This window comes from Rosa rugosa, chromosome 2 (assembly GCF_958449725.1).
Source record: "Rosa rugosa chromosome 2, drRosRugo1.1, whole genome shotgun sequence".
NCBI classification, from domain to species: domain Eukaryota; kingdom Viridiplantae; phylum Streptophyta; class Magnoliopsida; order Rosales; family Rosaceae; genus Rosa; species Rosa rugosa.
In genome coordinates this window covers 7,957,751-7,971,848 of record NC_084821.1, presented here as the reverse complement: position 1 = coordinate 7,971,848, position 14,098 = coordinate 7,957,751, and the positions used below count along the sequence as shown (strand labels likewise).

The following is a 14,098-nucleotide window of genomic DNA, read 5'->3' as shown; positions in this document are numbered from 1 at the left end:
AAAAGGCCGGGGTCATGGGGGAAAATCCACCTCTTAGCGGCCTTCCTTGAAAGTACTATATACACACTGTTGCTGAATTATCAATGGCATAATCTAAACTGCAAGTCTAAAATTACATGCATATCAATTCAGCCTTGCTCCAAGAGGCAAGAGCCAATGATGCCAAAAGTTCATCATCTCCTCTGTACAACTACAAAGAAACATTAGATTACCCCTATTAAATTCATAGGTTAGTTTTAACTTTTAAGCAGCAAGAACATGCACAAAAATCCCCAAAAACAGATCATAATGAACCTGACTTTTGATGAGTCCCTAGAGGAGGTTGAGCTGAGGGAAGGAATTACTAAAGCTCCGGATTCCCTTGCTAGCTAGTTACGACAGTTAAAACTGGCTAAACAAGCTAGCTCAGGACTTCAGTACGTATGAACGCACCTCTCATAATGATCAGTAATAATTATTTATATGTGGAGGGTCATTACCACCTTTCTCATATTCAACGGATTTGACTTTCTGCTTTTCACTGAATTCAACTTTGGTGGCTACTACTGCGGCGCCAGTTTACATTCAGCTAGCCGCCATTTCCAAAACTCTCTCTCTGTTTTGGGGATTGAGAAAAGAGAGTCCATAATTTTGGATTGATTGAGCAATATTGTAGGAGAGGAAGGAAGATCAGATTCATGTCATTGGTGGTGTGGTTTTGGTATGCTGCAGCAGCCTGCAGCATATTCATGTCTGGGTTTGATGCACAAGCTCAACCCACCACAGATCCCTCTGAAGGTGATTTATCCCTCTCTGTCTCTCAATATAGCAATATAGTGCTATGAGTTTTCCTATTGATAGTTGAAGTTCGCTTAGTAACTTGTTTTCTTGGGTAGCAAAAAGATCAAAACTTTGTGGGTGGAAGCTACCATCTTTGATTTTTTAGCAAATGTTTTCTTTTGTGTGCTGTACTTTCTAGGCCTGGCAACGGGCGGGTATAGTGCGGGTACGGGTCGGGTTTTTAACGGGCCGGGTTTTTAACGGGCCGACCCGGTAAAAACCCGTTAAGTTAACGGGTTTCGCGGGCTTAACCCGACGGGTTTGCGGGTTTTCCGTTGGAACCCGTTAAGAACCCGTTAACAATTTTTTTTTTTTTAAATTAATTTTTTTTTTATTTAAAAAAAAATTAATTTTTTAAAAAAAAAAAATCCGTTAAGACTTATGTAATTTTTTATTCATTTTTTGATCAACTGTTAGAGAAATATATTCAGATCAATTAATATATACATATGTTGGTTGAGCTAAGCTAGTAAATATAATTAAATATTTCAATAGGTTCGAAATACATATTTAATGTACTAAATAAAATACATTTTTAATGTACTAAATAAAATACGTCTAAGTCATCTTAATTGCGGCTTTCTCCTTCTCCAGATCTATCTTGCAATGTCAAATCAAATACGTCTTCAGTAAGATCCTCCAATTCAGCGCGCTCTTTTTCTAAAGTATAAACAAACAAAAATGAAAAATATTAGAATAACATAAAGATTGATAAAGTGAGAATAGAACCAAGTTGTTTTGAGCTTACCTTTGTTACCAAAAATCCAATCTCGAGTACAAAGCAGAGCTTGAACTGTGTCAGGCAACAGTGAGCTGCGGTATTGATCTAAAACTCTCCCGCCAATGCTAAAGGCCGATTCAGATGCAACGGTAGAAATAGGAATTGTGAGCACATCACGAGCTAGATGAAAAAGAATTGGATATCGAATTTGCTCCATTTTCCACCAAGAAAGTACATCCAACTCTTGCTTTCTTTCTAGCCTTACTTCATCCAAATACTTGCTCAATTCTGTCTTCATACTTGAACTCGAACCAATTTTGTAAGCGTTATCAAAAGCCTGCCAATGACCAACTATCAACACATATATGGCAACAACATAGATATTACTAAAACTCAAATATCAACTTGAATCATTAAGATGGAAACTCAAGTTTTTTTTTAATTTTTTTTTTTACCTCAAGTAAGCTGTGATCGCCTTGTGCTTGAGAAGAACTCTCATCTATCGAGTAATTTGAATCAGCAGCACCAAAACTCTCAAACAATCCCACAGCGTTATAAACTGATACCAAATCGATCAATCATAATCTTACAGTCTAAACTCCCCACAACCAACTCATATTCTAAATCTTTTACAGGGTGAGAGTGAGATAAACTAAAAGTCAAAAAGCAGCCACCCCTACTTGCATTTATAGATCAAAACAAGTTTAAAGATTTTATTCCTAGCATGAGATACTGAGCATTGCATTACCTAGCTCAGTTCACTCATCAATCTAGTACATTGTACATATCATTGAAATTCAGTGGTGTGATGAGTGTTATATGTCAGAAAAAGATACAGAAAATTTTACAAAATCTTAAAGAAATTTTGTGAAAGTAACATTAACAATATCAATTAATATTCCTAATATATGTCTCTACAAACCCCTTTCGATTATCGTCTCTGTTTATGTCTCGATTAAGAAAGATATTGTCATACACTGTGTTAATTGAAAAGGCTAACTATGGCTATCTCGGAAATACCAAAGTTGATCAAGTGCTCACCAAACATATAAACACATCTTGTTGAGCATAACTACAAAATTTTTATACAAGTTCCTTTGTTTAACAGAAACTATAAAACATCAAGAGCGATTTGACAGATTGATCTCATTGGAAACTGCAGAAGAACCAATGCCAGAGAAGAATACCAAGAAAACCCCCACTAACAAGGAATAGCACAACCCAAAAGTTCTCCTCTGAGTTTCCATTATACCAAGGAACTGAAACAGAGAAATACTCCAATAAACACAAAAACCCATGAAAATAGAACAATCCTTAATCCCAAAACTAGACATTTGCATCAGAGCCAATCATAACATAGATGTAATTTCTGGGTTTTAAGGGTATTTGCAAAGTATGGAAGAAAAAAAAATGAACTTGCAGAAAATATATCTACTAATGTTTACAGATTACAACTAATGCTAACCTACTAACTACTGTTTACAAAGTTAGAGTCGTAGATGAAGCACCCTGAGAACCCAAAGACGGAAACTTTCTTTCATTACAGCAAAAACCCATAACCGAAATCACAGTATTGATCGAACCCAGTTGAGATTTGTATGAGAAAACCAAAACCCATGTTGCAAAATGTGCCAAAAGGGACATAAATAGGGTCTCAAAGATTCAGAAACGCGTAGAGAAAAGAAAAGGAAAAAAAAACGGACCTTTTGATTCTGTGCTAAAGGCTCTGCTTAACCAGAAAGCGTGCTCAGATTGGGTGACGGAAATGAATGGGAGGTTGCTGTGCTCAGATTGGGTTGAGTTCGAGAGAGAGAGAGTTGCGTTCTGGACTTCTGGTGAATGACGGAAAGGTCGAAGACTCGAAGTAGGTTTTGTAAACGGGTTCCATGGGTTCCAGTGGGTTTTGCACGCAAGGCCCGTTAATTTACGGGTTTTTTGCGTGCGGGCTTTTTTAGCACGAATTTAATAAATGGACGGGTTCGTGCGGGCTTTTACAGTGCGGGTTTCGGGCGGGTTTACGGGTCACGGGCTCAGATGCCAGGCCTAGTACTTTCCATTGAAATGCTGTCTTGTGTGGAAAAATGTTGGTTGTTTTGCGTTTTTCTTTCTATGTCTGCTTGACTGGGCTTAATTTGTTTGTAATTGAATGAATGCGGGATGAGGGGTATTCTTGCAGTGCTTGGTGCACTCTCTCCTGTCTTTGATGGAAAGGGGTTGTGGATTAGTCCACAATGTTGTTACGCTTGACTACTCGTCTGTTGCTTTGAAACAAAATGGACTATTTTTACTCGAATGGAACTGAATTCTACCCCATCAATTTTCTAATTGTATTAAAACTCGTATATTTTGTCAAACTAGAGGTTAAAAAAAGAACAGTTTGGTTTGTGGAAGACATGGATTAATTCTTTGTAATTGGTGGTGCAGTGGGAGCGCTGAATGCAATCTTTCAGAAATGGAATCTTACGGCCGACAAGAAGCAATGGAACACAACTGGTGACCCATGCAGTGGACTTGCAGTAGATGAAGCTGATGACACCGGTTATTTCTTTAACGAAGATAATGATTACAATCCCTTCGTCAAATGCAACTGTTCTTCTGTTACAAACTCAACTTGCCACATTACCCAACTGTAATTATGTCTCATCCTCTATTGTTGTTTCTACCCAAATGCTGCCTTTCTCAAGAATTTCACTTTATCTATGATATCAGTCATATCATAAGTTGCATCATTTTCATCTGCAATTTGAATTCGCAGGAAAGCAATCACTTTGGACATTGTTGCTGCAATTCCAGAAGAGCTCTATGCTTTGACTTTCCTTCAATATCTGTATGTTTGGTAAACTCTTGTAAATTATTGGTAGCTATTACGTACCCAAGTTGTTTGTTAATTTCCTCCATTTCTTCATTATAGGAATGTGAAAAAAAATTACTTGACAGGACCTATCTCTGCATCGATTGGAAATCTAACCAGCATCACATACTTGTAAGCCAATCTGAATTCTATTAAAGAGCATATTCCTCTTAAAGAATGTTATTTACACCTGTACTTGTATTTTGATTTCTAGGGACTTGGGACACAACGACTTATCAGGGGAACTACCAAAGGAAATTGAAAAACTCACCAATTTGACATTCTTGTAAGTCATCTAATTTTGAAGCTTCAGACAAGACAATCTGATATTTACCATGTTAAGTTTTCTCATTTTAGATACTGTCACTGCCTCTGTGCATGGATTGTTAAATAAATGTGTCATTAATCCAGAAAAGAGAACACACACATATATATGTATATTATTCATTGATATGTGCATTGTCTTTATTTGGATGTGTGATCAATCAGGTGGATACTTAAGTACTTGATTTTTTTACTTTTTCAAATTCAAGCATGCATGCAACCATATTTTTAATCAAGCAACTGTTTTTCACCAGAAAATCGTCAAACTGTCAGCTGCTGTAGTCATGTACCTGCGTTTACTTAATCTTGATTATCTAAAACTCAAAATTTCTAACATATCCACAAATTTTTAACTGATTACTTGTCAATGTTGTAGGGGTGTTGGGACACTCAACCTTTCTGGTTCTCTGCCACCTGAGATGGGGTATTTAAAAACAATAAAAGAGATGTAAGTCTCATATATAAGCCTTTTCGTTTCCTTTCATCTACAAAGTATGTTTTAGATATCAATACACATATTTATGACAATGCATATTGTTTACACTTTGGCATGCAGTAAAATTGATAATTCTGGACTTAGCGGTGAGATTCCACCAACATTTGCTAATCTAACAAACTTGGAAATATTGTGAGTAAGAGCTTTACATCCAAATGGTGATAAATAGGGGAAGAACTGTTATTTGATATCAGAGGTTACCTGTGTTTGTTTCAGTTGGGCAACAGATATAAACCTCACTGGCAGGATACCGGACTTCATAGGAGATTGGACAAAGCTTACTAAATTGTGAGATTCTCTCTCTCTCTCTCTCTCTCTCTCTCTCTCTCCCCTCTTGATATATATAATTCCATTCAGTTCAGTTGCCTTTGAATGATAATAGGTTCATCATTTATTTAGCCTTCAGAATCAAGCATTTAAGCTCAATGATATCCAAGAAAAATTGGTCTCTGATATAGTCCATTAACAATTAGCTAAATGTTTTTTAGGAGGTTACAGGGAACCTCCTTTGAAGGTTCCATACCATCTTCACTGTCCAGATTGACTCTTTTGAAAGAGCTGTGAGTATCTACCTGGTCTACTTGTCACCTTTTGTTTATTTGTGCATATCTATATCTTTTACCATTTCCTGTGTGATGTAAATATAGGCGAATTACTGATTTAACGATTTCCAATGACAACTCTTCTCTTGGATTTATCAAGAATATGACGTCTCTAGAAGTTTTGTAAGGCAAATCGTTCTCTACATTTGAATTTATTTGGACATTTAACATATCTCTGTTTTGTTGTTTGTTTTCATTCTGAAATCTATTATGACAGCTTGGTTTCACATCCTGCAGAATGCTGAGGAATAACAATATTTCTGATTCAATTCCTTCCAACATTGGAGATTACCGAAAATTGGTTCACCTGTAAGCTTTTCTTTCTGATCGGTGGTCATATATGTTGAGCAAACCTAAATTTCCCAACCTGAAACCCATTTTCTAATGTATTGAAGAGCAGCAATACCATATATTATTCTTTTCTTACATAATGGAATGATATGTAATTACGTATTAGGCTAACTGATGATGATCTGGTTTATTGTGAATCTTACCAGCTTTGGGTGCACCACGATTATGTGTTACTACTAGCTGCTTTTGACTAACTGCATTATTGTTCCTTTTCCACTTCAGGGATTTGAGCTTCAACAATTTGATTGGACAAATACCAGCCTCACTATTTGAGATGAATATGCTCGCCATCCTGTAATTTGTCATCCATGCCTCTTAATTGCTTTATATCCTCCATAATATACTCTTCATATTGAGGCATACATTTTTGTCTTCATAATTAGGTTTCTTGGAAACAATAAGTTGAATGGTAGCCTTCCTGAGTCTAAAAGCTCATCTCTTCTCTTTGTGTAAGTATTTCAGCATATTTTCTTCATACATCATTCATTGTAATGCAATCAAACTGGAGTTTTGTATTAAAATAAATTTCTATGTGATATCAAGTCATCTCTTTGGTGATGAAAAGGATACTGCACTTGATTTGTCTTTATTTGAATTGTACATGGCCAGTTTTCTTTTGGTGAAGGATTCTGAATACCGTCACTTTCCTTTTCTAGTTAAATTTTGTATTTTGTATTTTTTTTAGTGATGTTGATACTAGATGCTAAACATTGTCTTTGGGTTGATGATTTATATGAAAAACTTAGAACTTAGTAAATAGTACAGATTTATTTTCAGTAGGCAGAGATAAGTAATTAACAGATTTGTTCTCACCACTAGAATAATCGTAACTAGGCCACCTGATAACATTATGAGGAAGGAAATAGTAAGCAGCAATGATGAGTTATAGTTAAAAGCCTAAAATTCATCCCATAAAGAGACTGACATTTAATTTATAGAAGGCCTGCATTGATTTATATATTTTAATTTTATTTTCTTTATAAATAGTTCTTCCTTAACTTGGGTTGGAGCTGTATTGTCTGACTCTAAGAGTATGTAGATTCAGATTATTATATATGGTGCAAAATCATATATTGTAGTATATATATGACTTGACAAATAACTAAATTTGATAATGTGCCACTGTTGTGTTGTATTTATGGTATGAAAGTATCTAACATTTTTGTGTGAAATGAATGCAGAGATTTGTCTTACAATAATCTAGTAGGCCAGAGCTTTCCGAGTTGGGTCAACGAACAAAGCCTAGACCTGTATGTCTTTGACATTCCACATTTACAATCAGCTTTTATGTTCTGTTTGCTATTTTTAGTTCCCTTTTGGTTAAAAGTTTTATTGTTTCATAACTGTGCTTACTTTTGTATGTTACACTTGGCTAGTTTGATGGAGAAGTTTTCCAACAATACAGATTCTTTTTTCTTTAAATGGATGGGCTTGCATCATATATTATAAGATGATATTAACATTTCTGTATGTTGGGTATATTTTACAGTAACTTAGTGGCCAACAACTTCAGCATAGACAGTTCAGACAGCAGGTGATTCCTTGGATCTGAGCTCACATTTACTGTGAACATTTTGATAATGCATGTGGCAGTCACTTATCACTTGCAATATATGTCTTTCATAGTTTTGGCTTTTTAAAAATGGTAATTGAGGCTACTATTGTACCCCCGTGTCTTTTGTTGCCCCTGAACTGTCATGGGGGTACTGTTTCGGATCTCTAATCAATTCTCTAGTTGGTTCAATTGTTACTCAGGATCCCACTGTCAATCCACTGATCTAATGGTCTGATGGTAGCTTCATCAATATAAGAATGCGGAATCCATAAATCATATTATTATGTAGATTGGAATATTTTGGATTATGTTTTGGAGCAAAAAGGGGTTGGAGAAAGTTGATAAGAGGCTGTGTGAATTTGGTGGGAGATTTAGAGGAAAGTTTTGATCTTAAAAGGGGCTTCGTCAAGGATATTCTTGTTCTCATTTTTCACTTACATTGGTAGTTGATTGATTGAGCAAGCTTGTTGAGACAGCAGGGATAGGCAGTTGGTGGAGGTCTTGATGGTAGGGAGGGCATTCGAGACCCTGGGGAGCAGTGGTGGAGAGTATTGGAAGAAGATTAGAGGATCCAGTAAGCATTCTTGTCTGGGGGGTGAGAGTGCGGGTTGACTTTGGTTCATTTGTGGATGACTAGCTTGACATTCCTTCTGGTGTGGTAAGGAGGTTGGAAGGGATAGTGGGAAGAGGTGGCAAAAAGCAAGAGAGGTTACTTAGTTCAGGTGACTCAAGTCAAGGACAAAAAGCCGTTCTGGGGTTGGAGACTTGGTAAATATGGGCTACAGTTTCTACAATTTTTATGTCATTCCAAGTAAATAGGTGCTGCATGGAATTGGATGAGAGTTGTTAGAGGTTCAGGTTGGAGCCCATGGATGGATATTCCTTAAACAGAGTGCTTCTTTGGCTTCTGTTGTTTGTCTTGGGGTTGGAAAATGGGGAAAAAGGATGAGGTTTTTGGAAGAGCATTGGGGTGGGGGAAGCAACCTTTTGTGTTCTTTACCCTTGAATCTACTGGCTTTCTCAATAACATAACTTGTCAAATCCTAGTTTCTGTGTTGATTGAAGAAATCATAAAATACTGGAAGGGGAGATTACAGCAATGTTATTGAAAATTAGGAGAGCATGGAGGTTGTTTCTATTCTGCCTGTTTCCGATAAACTTGATAGGAGTGTGTTCATTGTTCAGTAGCTTGTACTTTATGGCAACGTCTCTTCAAGGAGGCAAGTGCAAGCTTGAGTGATCCTCGTTCATGTAAGGCATTATTCTGCGAGGGTGGTTTATTTTTTATTTTTATTTTTTTTCTCTCCTTCCCCGGAGGTGAGAAAAGGGGTGTGCTTTCGGAGAGATGTGCTATGTTGGCAATGTTCTAGGTTGTATGGATGGAAACGAATATGAGGGTTTTGGATATTGTGAAGGGCCAGGTAGAACAGATATGGTTGTTTATTATCCAACAAAATAACTGCTATATTTCTCATTTAAGTGCTTAGTGATTTTCTTTTCCATTTCAGTGGTCTACCTTCAGGGTTGAATTGCCTTCAAAGGGGCTTCCCTTGCCACCGTGGTAGTCCAGTTTGTAAGTACAGTTCAAACCTCATATGAACATTCTAAGTTAAAATGCCTCTCTGAACATTCTGTGACAACTTCTGTTGTATCTTTGCACAGACTATAACTTCATGATTAACTGCGGTGGTCCTCAGGCTACGATATCCAATGGGACTGTGTATGAGAAGGACATTGAGCCCCTTGGTCCAGCTACATATTATGTGACTGACACAAACAGATGGGGAGTTAGCAATGTCGGTCTTAAGACACAGTTTGTAGGTAATAGTTATTCATTTTTTTCCCTCCATAAGGAGGTTTAAATATATATACCATGTAATTTACATGAGCTAACCTTTCAATAATATTAGTTGTCACTATGATAGCATAGTCTAATTTAAACCCTTAAGATTTTAATTAAACATTCTTAGTAATCACACCAAGGTTCCTCATCAAGTTTGTGCATAGATGTCTTGACTGCCAAAATTGTCTAGTATAGAATGGAAAGTTCTATTTCACACTACCTTTGTCAAGATATTATCCGCCTGTTGATCATCTGGCATCTTGTATGAAATGAAAATCTATCCATGCTCAAGCTTTTACTTTTAACTTAATTCTTGTTAATCAATAATGCCAACAGCTGCATCATATTTGACTGGGACCAACATTCCAAAGTATACAATATCCACTTCATCTCCAATCGGAAATACTTCAGACCCTACGCTATTTCAGAGTGCAAGGATCTCTGCTTCATCACTCAGATACTATGGCTTGGGTCTTGAGAATGGAAAGTATACCGTGAAGCTTGAATTTGCAGAACAAGCTATCCTAGATACCCCTAAAAGAAAAAGTCATGGAAGACGTGTGTTTGATATATATATCCAGGTCTGTATCATCTCAAATGATTGTTATTATTATTTTAATAAAACCATGCTCTAGGAAAGATGCACTTAAAAATCTGATGGATATTGAGAATCACTGAATGAAAAGAATATCGATCAGCAGCAAGATCTTATTTCTGGTCTCGTCTATTACCTTTAACCATCACATATATCTTATATATGCCCAAAATGTCACATTTATCAGCAGCAAGATCTTATATGTTCCTCATCTATCTGTTTTCAGGATGTTCTTGTTGGTAAAGATTTTGATATACGGAAGGAGACAAATAAGACATCTTTGCTAGCTATTGAAAAGGTATACAAGGCTCAGGTGGTTTCAGAGAATTACCTTGAAATCCATTTCTTCTGGGCTGGAAAGGGGACTTGCTGTATACCAGAGGAGGGTACTTATGGACCTCTTGTTTCAGCCATCAGTGCTACACCTGGTAAAGTAAATGAAAATTACAGTCGGACCAGTTTATTAGTTTATGATGCTTTCTTTCACACTGTGCTCCATGCTGTTGACTAAAGAGCTTTAATTTCTACAGAATTCAAACCTACTGTCAGCAACAAGCTGCCAAGTAGTAAGAAGAATAGGACTGGGCTTATTGTGGGAATTGTTGTTGGTTGTGGTGTTTTAATTCTGGTGGTGCTGCTTTTATATATTGTTCAAGGAAGAAAGAGGCACAACACTGATGATGACTATGATGAAGGTAGACTGTTTACAAAAGTTTGACTTCTCAAAAGACAATATAATTATATATTGTATTAGCTAATAGCTATAAGTGGAATCTTCTACTTTTGTTGTTTTATTTCTGTAAACTAGGATATTTTATGTTGTAAAATAGTAATATTTTATTTAACTTGAAAGAAAGCAAACTGATTGTGAGAAAAACGTAGATGCATACTTTGTACTAAGTAAATAAAAAAAAAAAAATGCAATCTGATTGAGAGAGAAACATGCTAACAGACATATTCATTGTGAAAAATTTGCAGAGCTGTTGGGAATAGATCTTGGACCTCTCACTTTCAGTTTTTCTGAACTCAAGGCAGCTACAAATGACTTTAGTCCAGATAATAAGCTTGGAGAGGGAGGATTTGGGCCTGTCTTCCAAGTAAGTTACTATGCTGATTAAGGATTTTACGATTTTTCATGGTGTGGCTACTTACATTTGAATGCTTTAATGTTTACTGCTTGATGCAAGAATATTGTATATCTAGTTCATATGCATGAATGTAAACGTTGACATCTTGAAACACCAGATTCTTTGTTTCCTTCTTTTTTTCATAATAAACTTTCTAAAAAATTTTCATGTCCCTTATAAAATATGTTGCTCTTGTATTCATGAAATGGCAGCAGACCAGCAGTACGCACCTTACCATTAGATCGTGAGGTTTGACTTTTAATTGGTAGGATGCCAAGCACTTCCATTTGTGAAAATTAGGATGATATGAGAAAAAGCATCATCCTTAAAATAGTTGAAGAGCATAAAGCACAAGCATCTCTTGATATATATATATATATATATAGGCGGGTTCTGAAGCGGACGTCCGCACTTCGCTAAAGTGCGGACGTCGACGCTTCTGCGGCGTTTCAGGCGGCGACGGCGGCTCGGGGCTTGCCGGACGGAGGCCGGAGGCATCCCAGACCGTTCTGGGCAGCGATCGAGGTCGGAGGAGGTCAAGCTTGCAGGTTCATGGTTCTGGGCAGCGCTGCAACTTCATGGTTCTGGGCGACTCCACCCGACTGCAGATTGGTTCGTCACTTTAGCGAAAGTGCGGACGTCCTCTTTGGAACGCCTCCATATATATATATATATATATATTTCTAGGGAACGGATACGTCCAATACATTAGAAACTCATATATCACCATTTATGACATGAAGCCCAAAGTTAGTGCGTAAGTGAGTCATGAACAGTACATATTAATTTTGCCCAACTTTGACAGATTTTTGTTATTAATAGGGTGCTCTAAATGATGGAAGAGAAATTGCTGTAAAACAATTGTCTGCATCATCCCACCAAGGAAAGAACCAGTTTGTGACTGAGATTGCCACTATATCTTCTGTGCGACACAATAACCTAGTAAATTTGTATGGATTCTGCACCGAGGGAGCTAAACGGCTCCTTGTCTATGAGTATCTGGAGAACAAGAGTCTTGATCAAGCATTATTTGGTATGAGAATACCATTATTAATTTATTGCTTCTAGCTCGTAATAGCATAAAGATTTATAATTATGGCTTGTATGAAACAGGAAAAAGAACCTTGCATCTTGATTGGCAGACACGTTTTGATATATGCTTGGGTGTAGCTAGAGGTTTAACTTATCTTCATGAAGAATCAAGGCTTCGAATTGTACACAGAGATGTGAAGGCAAGTAACATTCTGCTTGACTCTAATCTCATTGCCAAAATATCAGATTTTGGTTTGGCGAAGCATTATGATGATAAAAGGACCCACATGAGTACTCGGGTTGCAGGAACATTGTAAGATCTCAAACATTTTGGCCACCTTATTTTCTTGTAGTTTCTCATTTTGTTTTTAACTCGAAGTATGTTCGGTCAGTTACAAATAGCGCATGCAATTGTTATTAATGCAGTGGGTACCTTGCACCGGAATATGCTATGCGTGGACACTTGACAGAGAAAACCGATGTGTTTGCCTATGGTGTTGTCATTCTAGAAATTGTCAGCGGTAGGCCAAATTCTGATCCAAGTTTGGAAGGCGATATGGTTTATCTTCTTGAATTGGTAAGAACTTTATGCTTTTCAGATTTTGACTTTGATATGTTCATTGTGTCATGATTAATTCTGTTACACTGTGTTCTGCTACAATGAAGAGGTTTAGGTTTACCATAACACATCTTTTAGTTATCTTCGGCATTGTTTCACTTTCCATAATACTATTCTGTTCTTCCTCCTTAGGCTTGGAACTTGCATGAAAACAAACGTGAAGTTGATCTAGTAGACTCTAGATTATCCGAATTCAATGAGGAAGAAGCAAGACGAATTATCAACATAGGACTTTTGTGCACTCAATCATCACCAACGATACGACCACCTATGTCTCGCGTGATCGGAATGCTTGCAGGAGATATTGAAGTGACTTCTGCTATTTCAAAGCCCGGTTACTTGACAGACTGGAGATTTGATGATGTAACTACTATCACCAGCCAAACGAAATTTGGTGATGGGAGTACTGGCAACAGTCTAGGAACTGATATGTCAACTAGAGGAACTGACTTCAGCTATTACAACTCATCGGCAAGTACAAGCGTGATGGGGGATGCAGGGCAATTACCTTCAAATGCTACTCTTCCCATACTCAAAAATACAAATGGTGATGGTAGATGAGTTTTGAAGGAATAGAATAATCGGTACACTGGAGTGATTGATTATACATTTATTTTTCTCTTGATACATATAGATCTTGATTCTTGATCATGTACATACACATTACGTTTTATTCTTGATGATGTATGTTTTTTTTTTTTTTTTTTTTTTTTTTTGAAAGGGATGATGTATGTTTTTAAAGTAATTGAATTTTTGTAGTGAAATATAGAGGGCTTCCTTTAGTATTGAGCAGTTAAAAGGCCGGGGTCATGGGGGAAAATCCACCTCTTAGCGGCCTTCCTTGAAAGTACTATATAAACACTGTTGCTGAATTATCAATGGTATAATCTAAACTGCAAGTCTAAAATTACATGCATATCAATTCAGCCTTGCTCCAAGAGGCAAGAGCCAATGATGCCAAAAGTTCATCATCTCCTCTGTACAACTACAAAGAAACATTAGAATACCCCTATTAAATTCATAGGTTAGTTTTAAATTTTAAGCAGCAAGAACATGCACAAAAATCCCCAAAAACAGATCGTAATGAACCTGGCTTTTGATGAGTCCCTAGAGGAGGTTGAGCTGAGGGAAGGAATTACTAAAGCTCCGGATTCCCTTGCTAG

General features: G+C 36.9%; 2 protein-coding genes across 2 annotated transcripts; one reads left to right on the top strand and one right to left on the bottom strand.

Moving 5' to 3' along the window:
- The first annotated feature begins 505 nt into the window (after nt 1-505).
- LOC133732581 (probable LRR receptor-like serine/threonine-protein kinase At1g56130) lies at nt 506-13,613 on the top strand. The gene is made up of 25 exons (XM_062160164.1): nt 506-777; nt 3,965-4,169; nt 4,296-4,367; nt 4,452-4,523; nt 4,606-4,677; nt 5,092-5,163; nt 5,272-5,343; nt 5,428-5,499; nt 5,700-5,771; nt 5,859-5,936; nt 6,051-6,122; nt 6,387-6,458; nt 6,548-6,613; nt 7,346-7,414; nt 7,654-7,698; nt 9,228-9,292; nt 9,382-9,540; nt 9,899-10,143; nt 10,384-10,585; nt 10,688-10,852; nt 11,136-11,254; nt 12,107-12,317; nt 12,398-12,629; nt 12,743-12,893; nt 13,068-13,613. The coding sequence occupies exons 1-25, from the start codon at nt 678-680 to the stop codon at nt 13,494-13,496; spliced, it is 3,189 nt and encodes a 1,062-aa protein (XP_062016148.1). The 5' UTR covers nt 506-677; the 3' UTR covers nt 13,497-13,613.
- On the bottom strand, nt 1,276-3,597 carry LOC133734237 (zinc finger BED domain-containing protein DAYSLEEPER-like). The gene is made up of 5 exons (XM_062161874.1): nt 3,591-3,597; nt 3,244-3,486; nt 1,996-2,099; nt 1,568-1,877; nt 1,276-1,479 (listed from the first exon to the last, which is right to left on the bottom strand). Exons 1-5 carry the CDS (start codon nt 3,595-3,597, stop codon nt 1,388-1,390), a joined length of 756 nt encoding a protein of 251 aa, XP_062017858.1. The 3' UTR covers nt 1,276-1,387.
- Nucleotides 13,614-14,098: the final 485 nt, after the last annotated feature.

Bases quoted from the DNA above. Each gene is read 5' to 3' on its own strand.
- LOC133732581 (XM_062160164.1), top strand. From the start codon at position 678: ATGTCATTGGTGGTGTGGTTTTGGTATGCTGCAGCAGCCTGCAGCATA. The intron at 4,524-4,605 runs GTAAGCCAATCT...TTTGATTTCTAG, and splicing joins CTAACCAGCATCACATACTT to GGACTTGGGACACAACGACT. The intron at 5,164-5,271 runs GTAAGTCTCATA...TTTGGCATGCAG, and splicing joins TTAAAAACAATAAAAGAGAT to TAAAATTGATAATTCTGGAC.
- LOC133734237 (XM_062161874.1), bottom strand. The intron at 1,878-1,995 runs GTAAAAAAAAAA...GGTCATTGGCAG, and splicing joins GCGATCACAGCTTACTTGAG to GCTTTTGATAACGCTTACAA. The intron at 1,480-1,567 runs GTAAGCTCAAAA...TTTATACTTTAG, and splicing joins TTGGATTTTTGGTAACAAAG to AAAAAGAGCGCGCTGAATTG.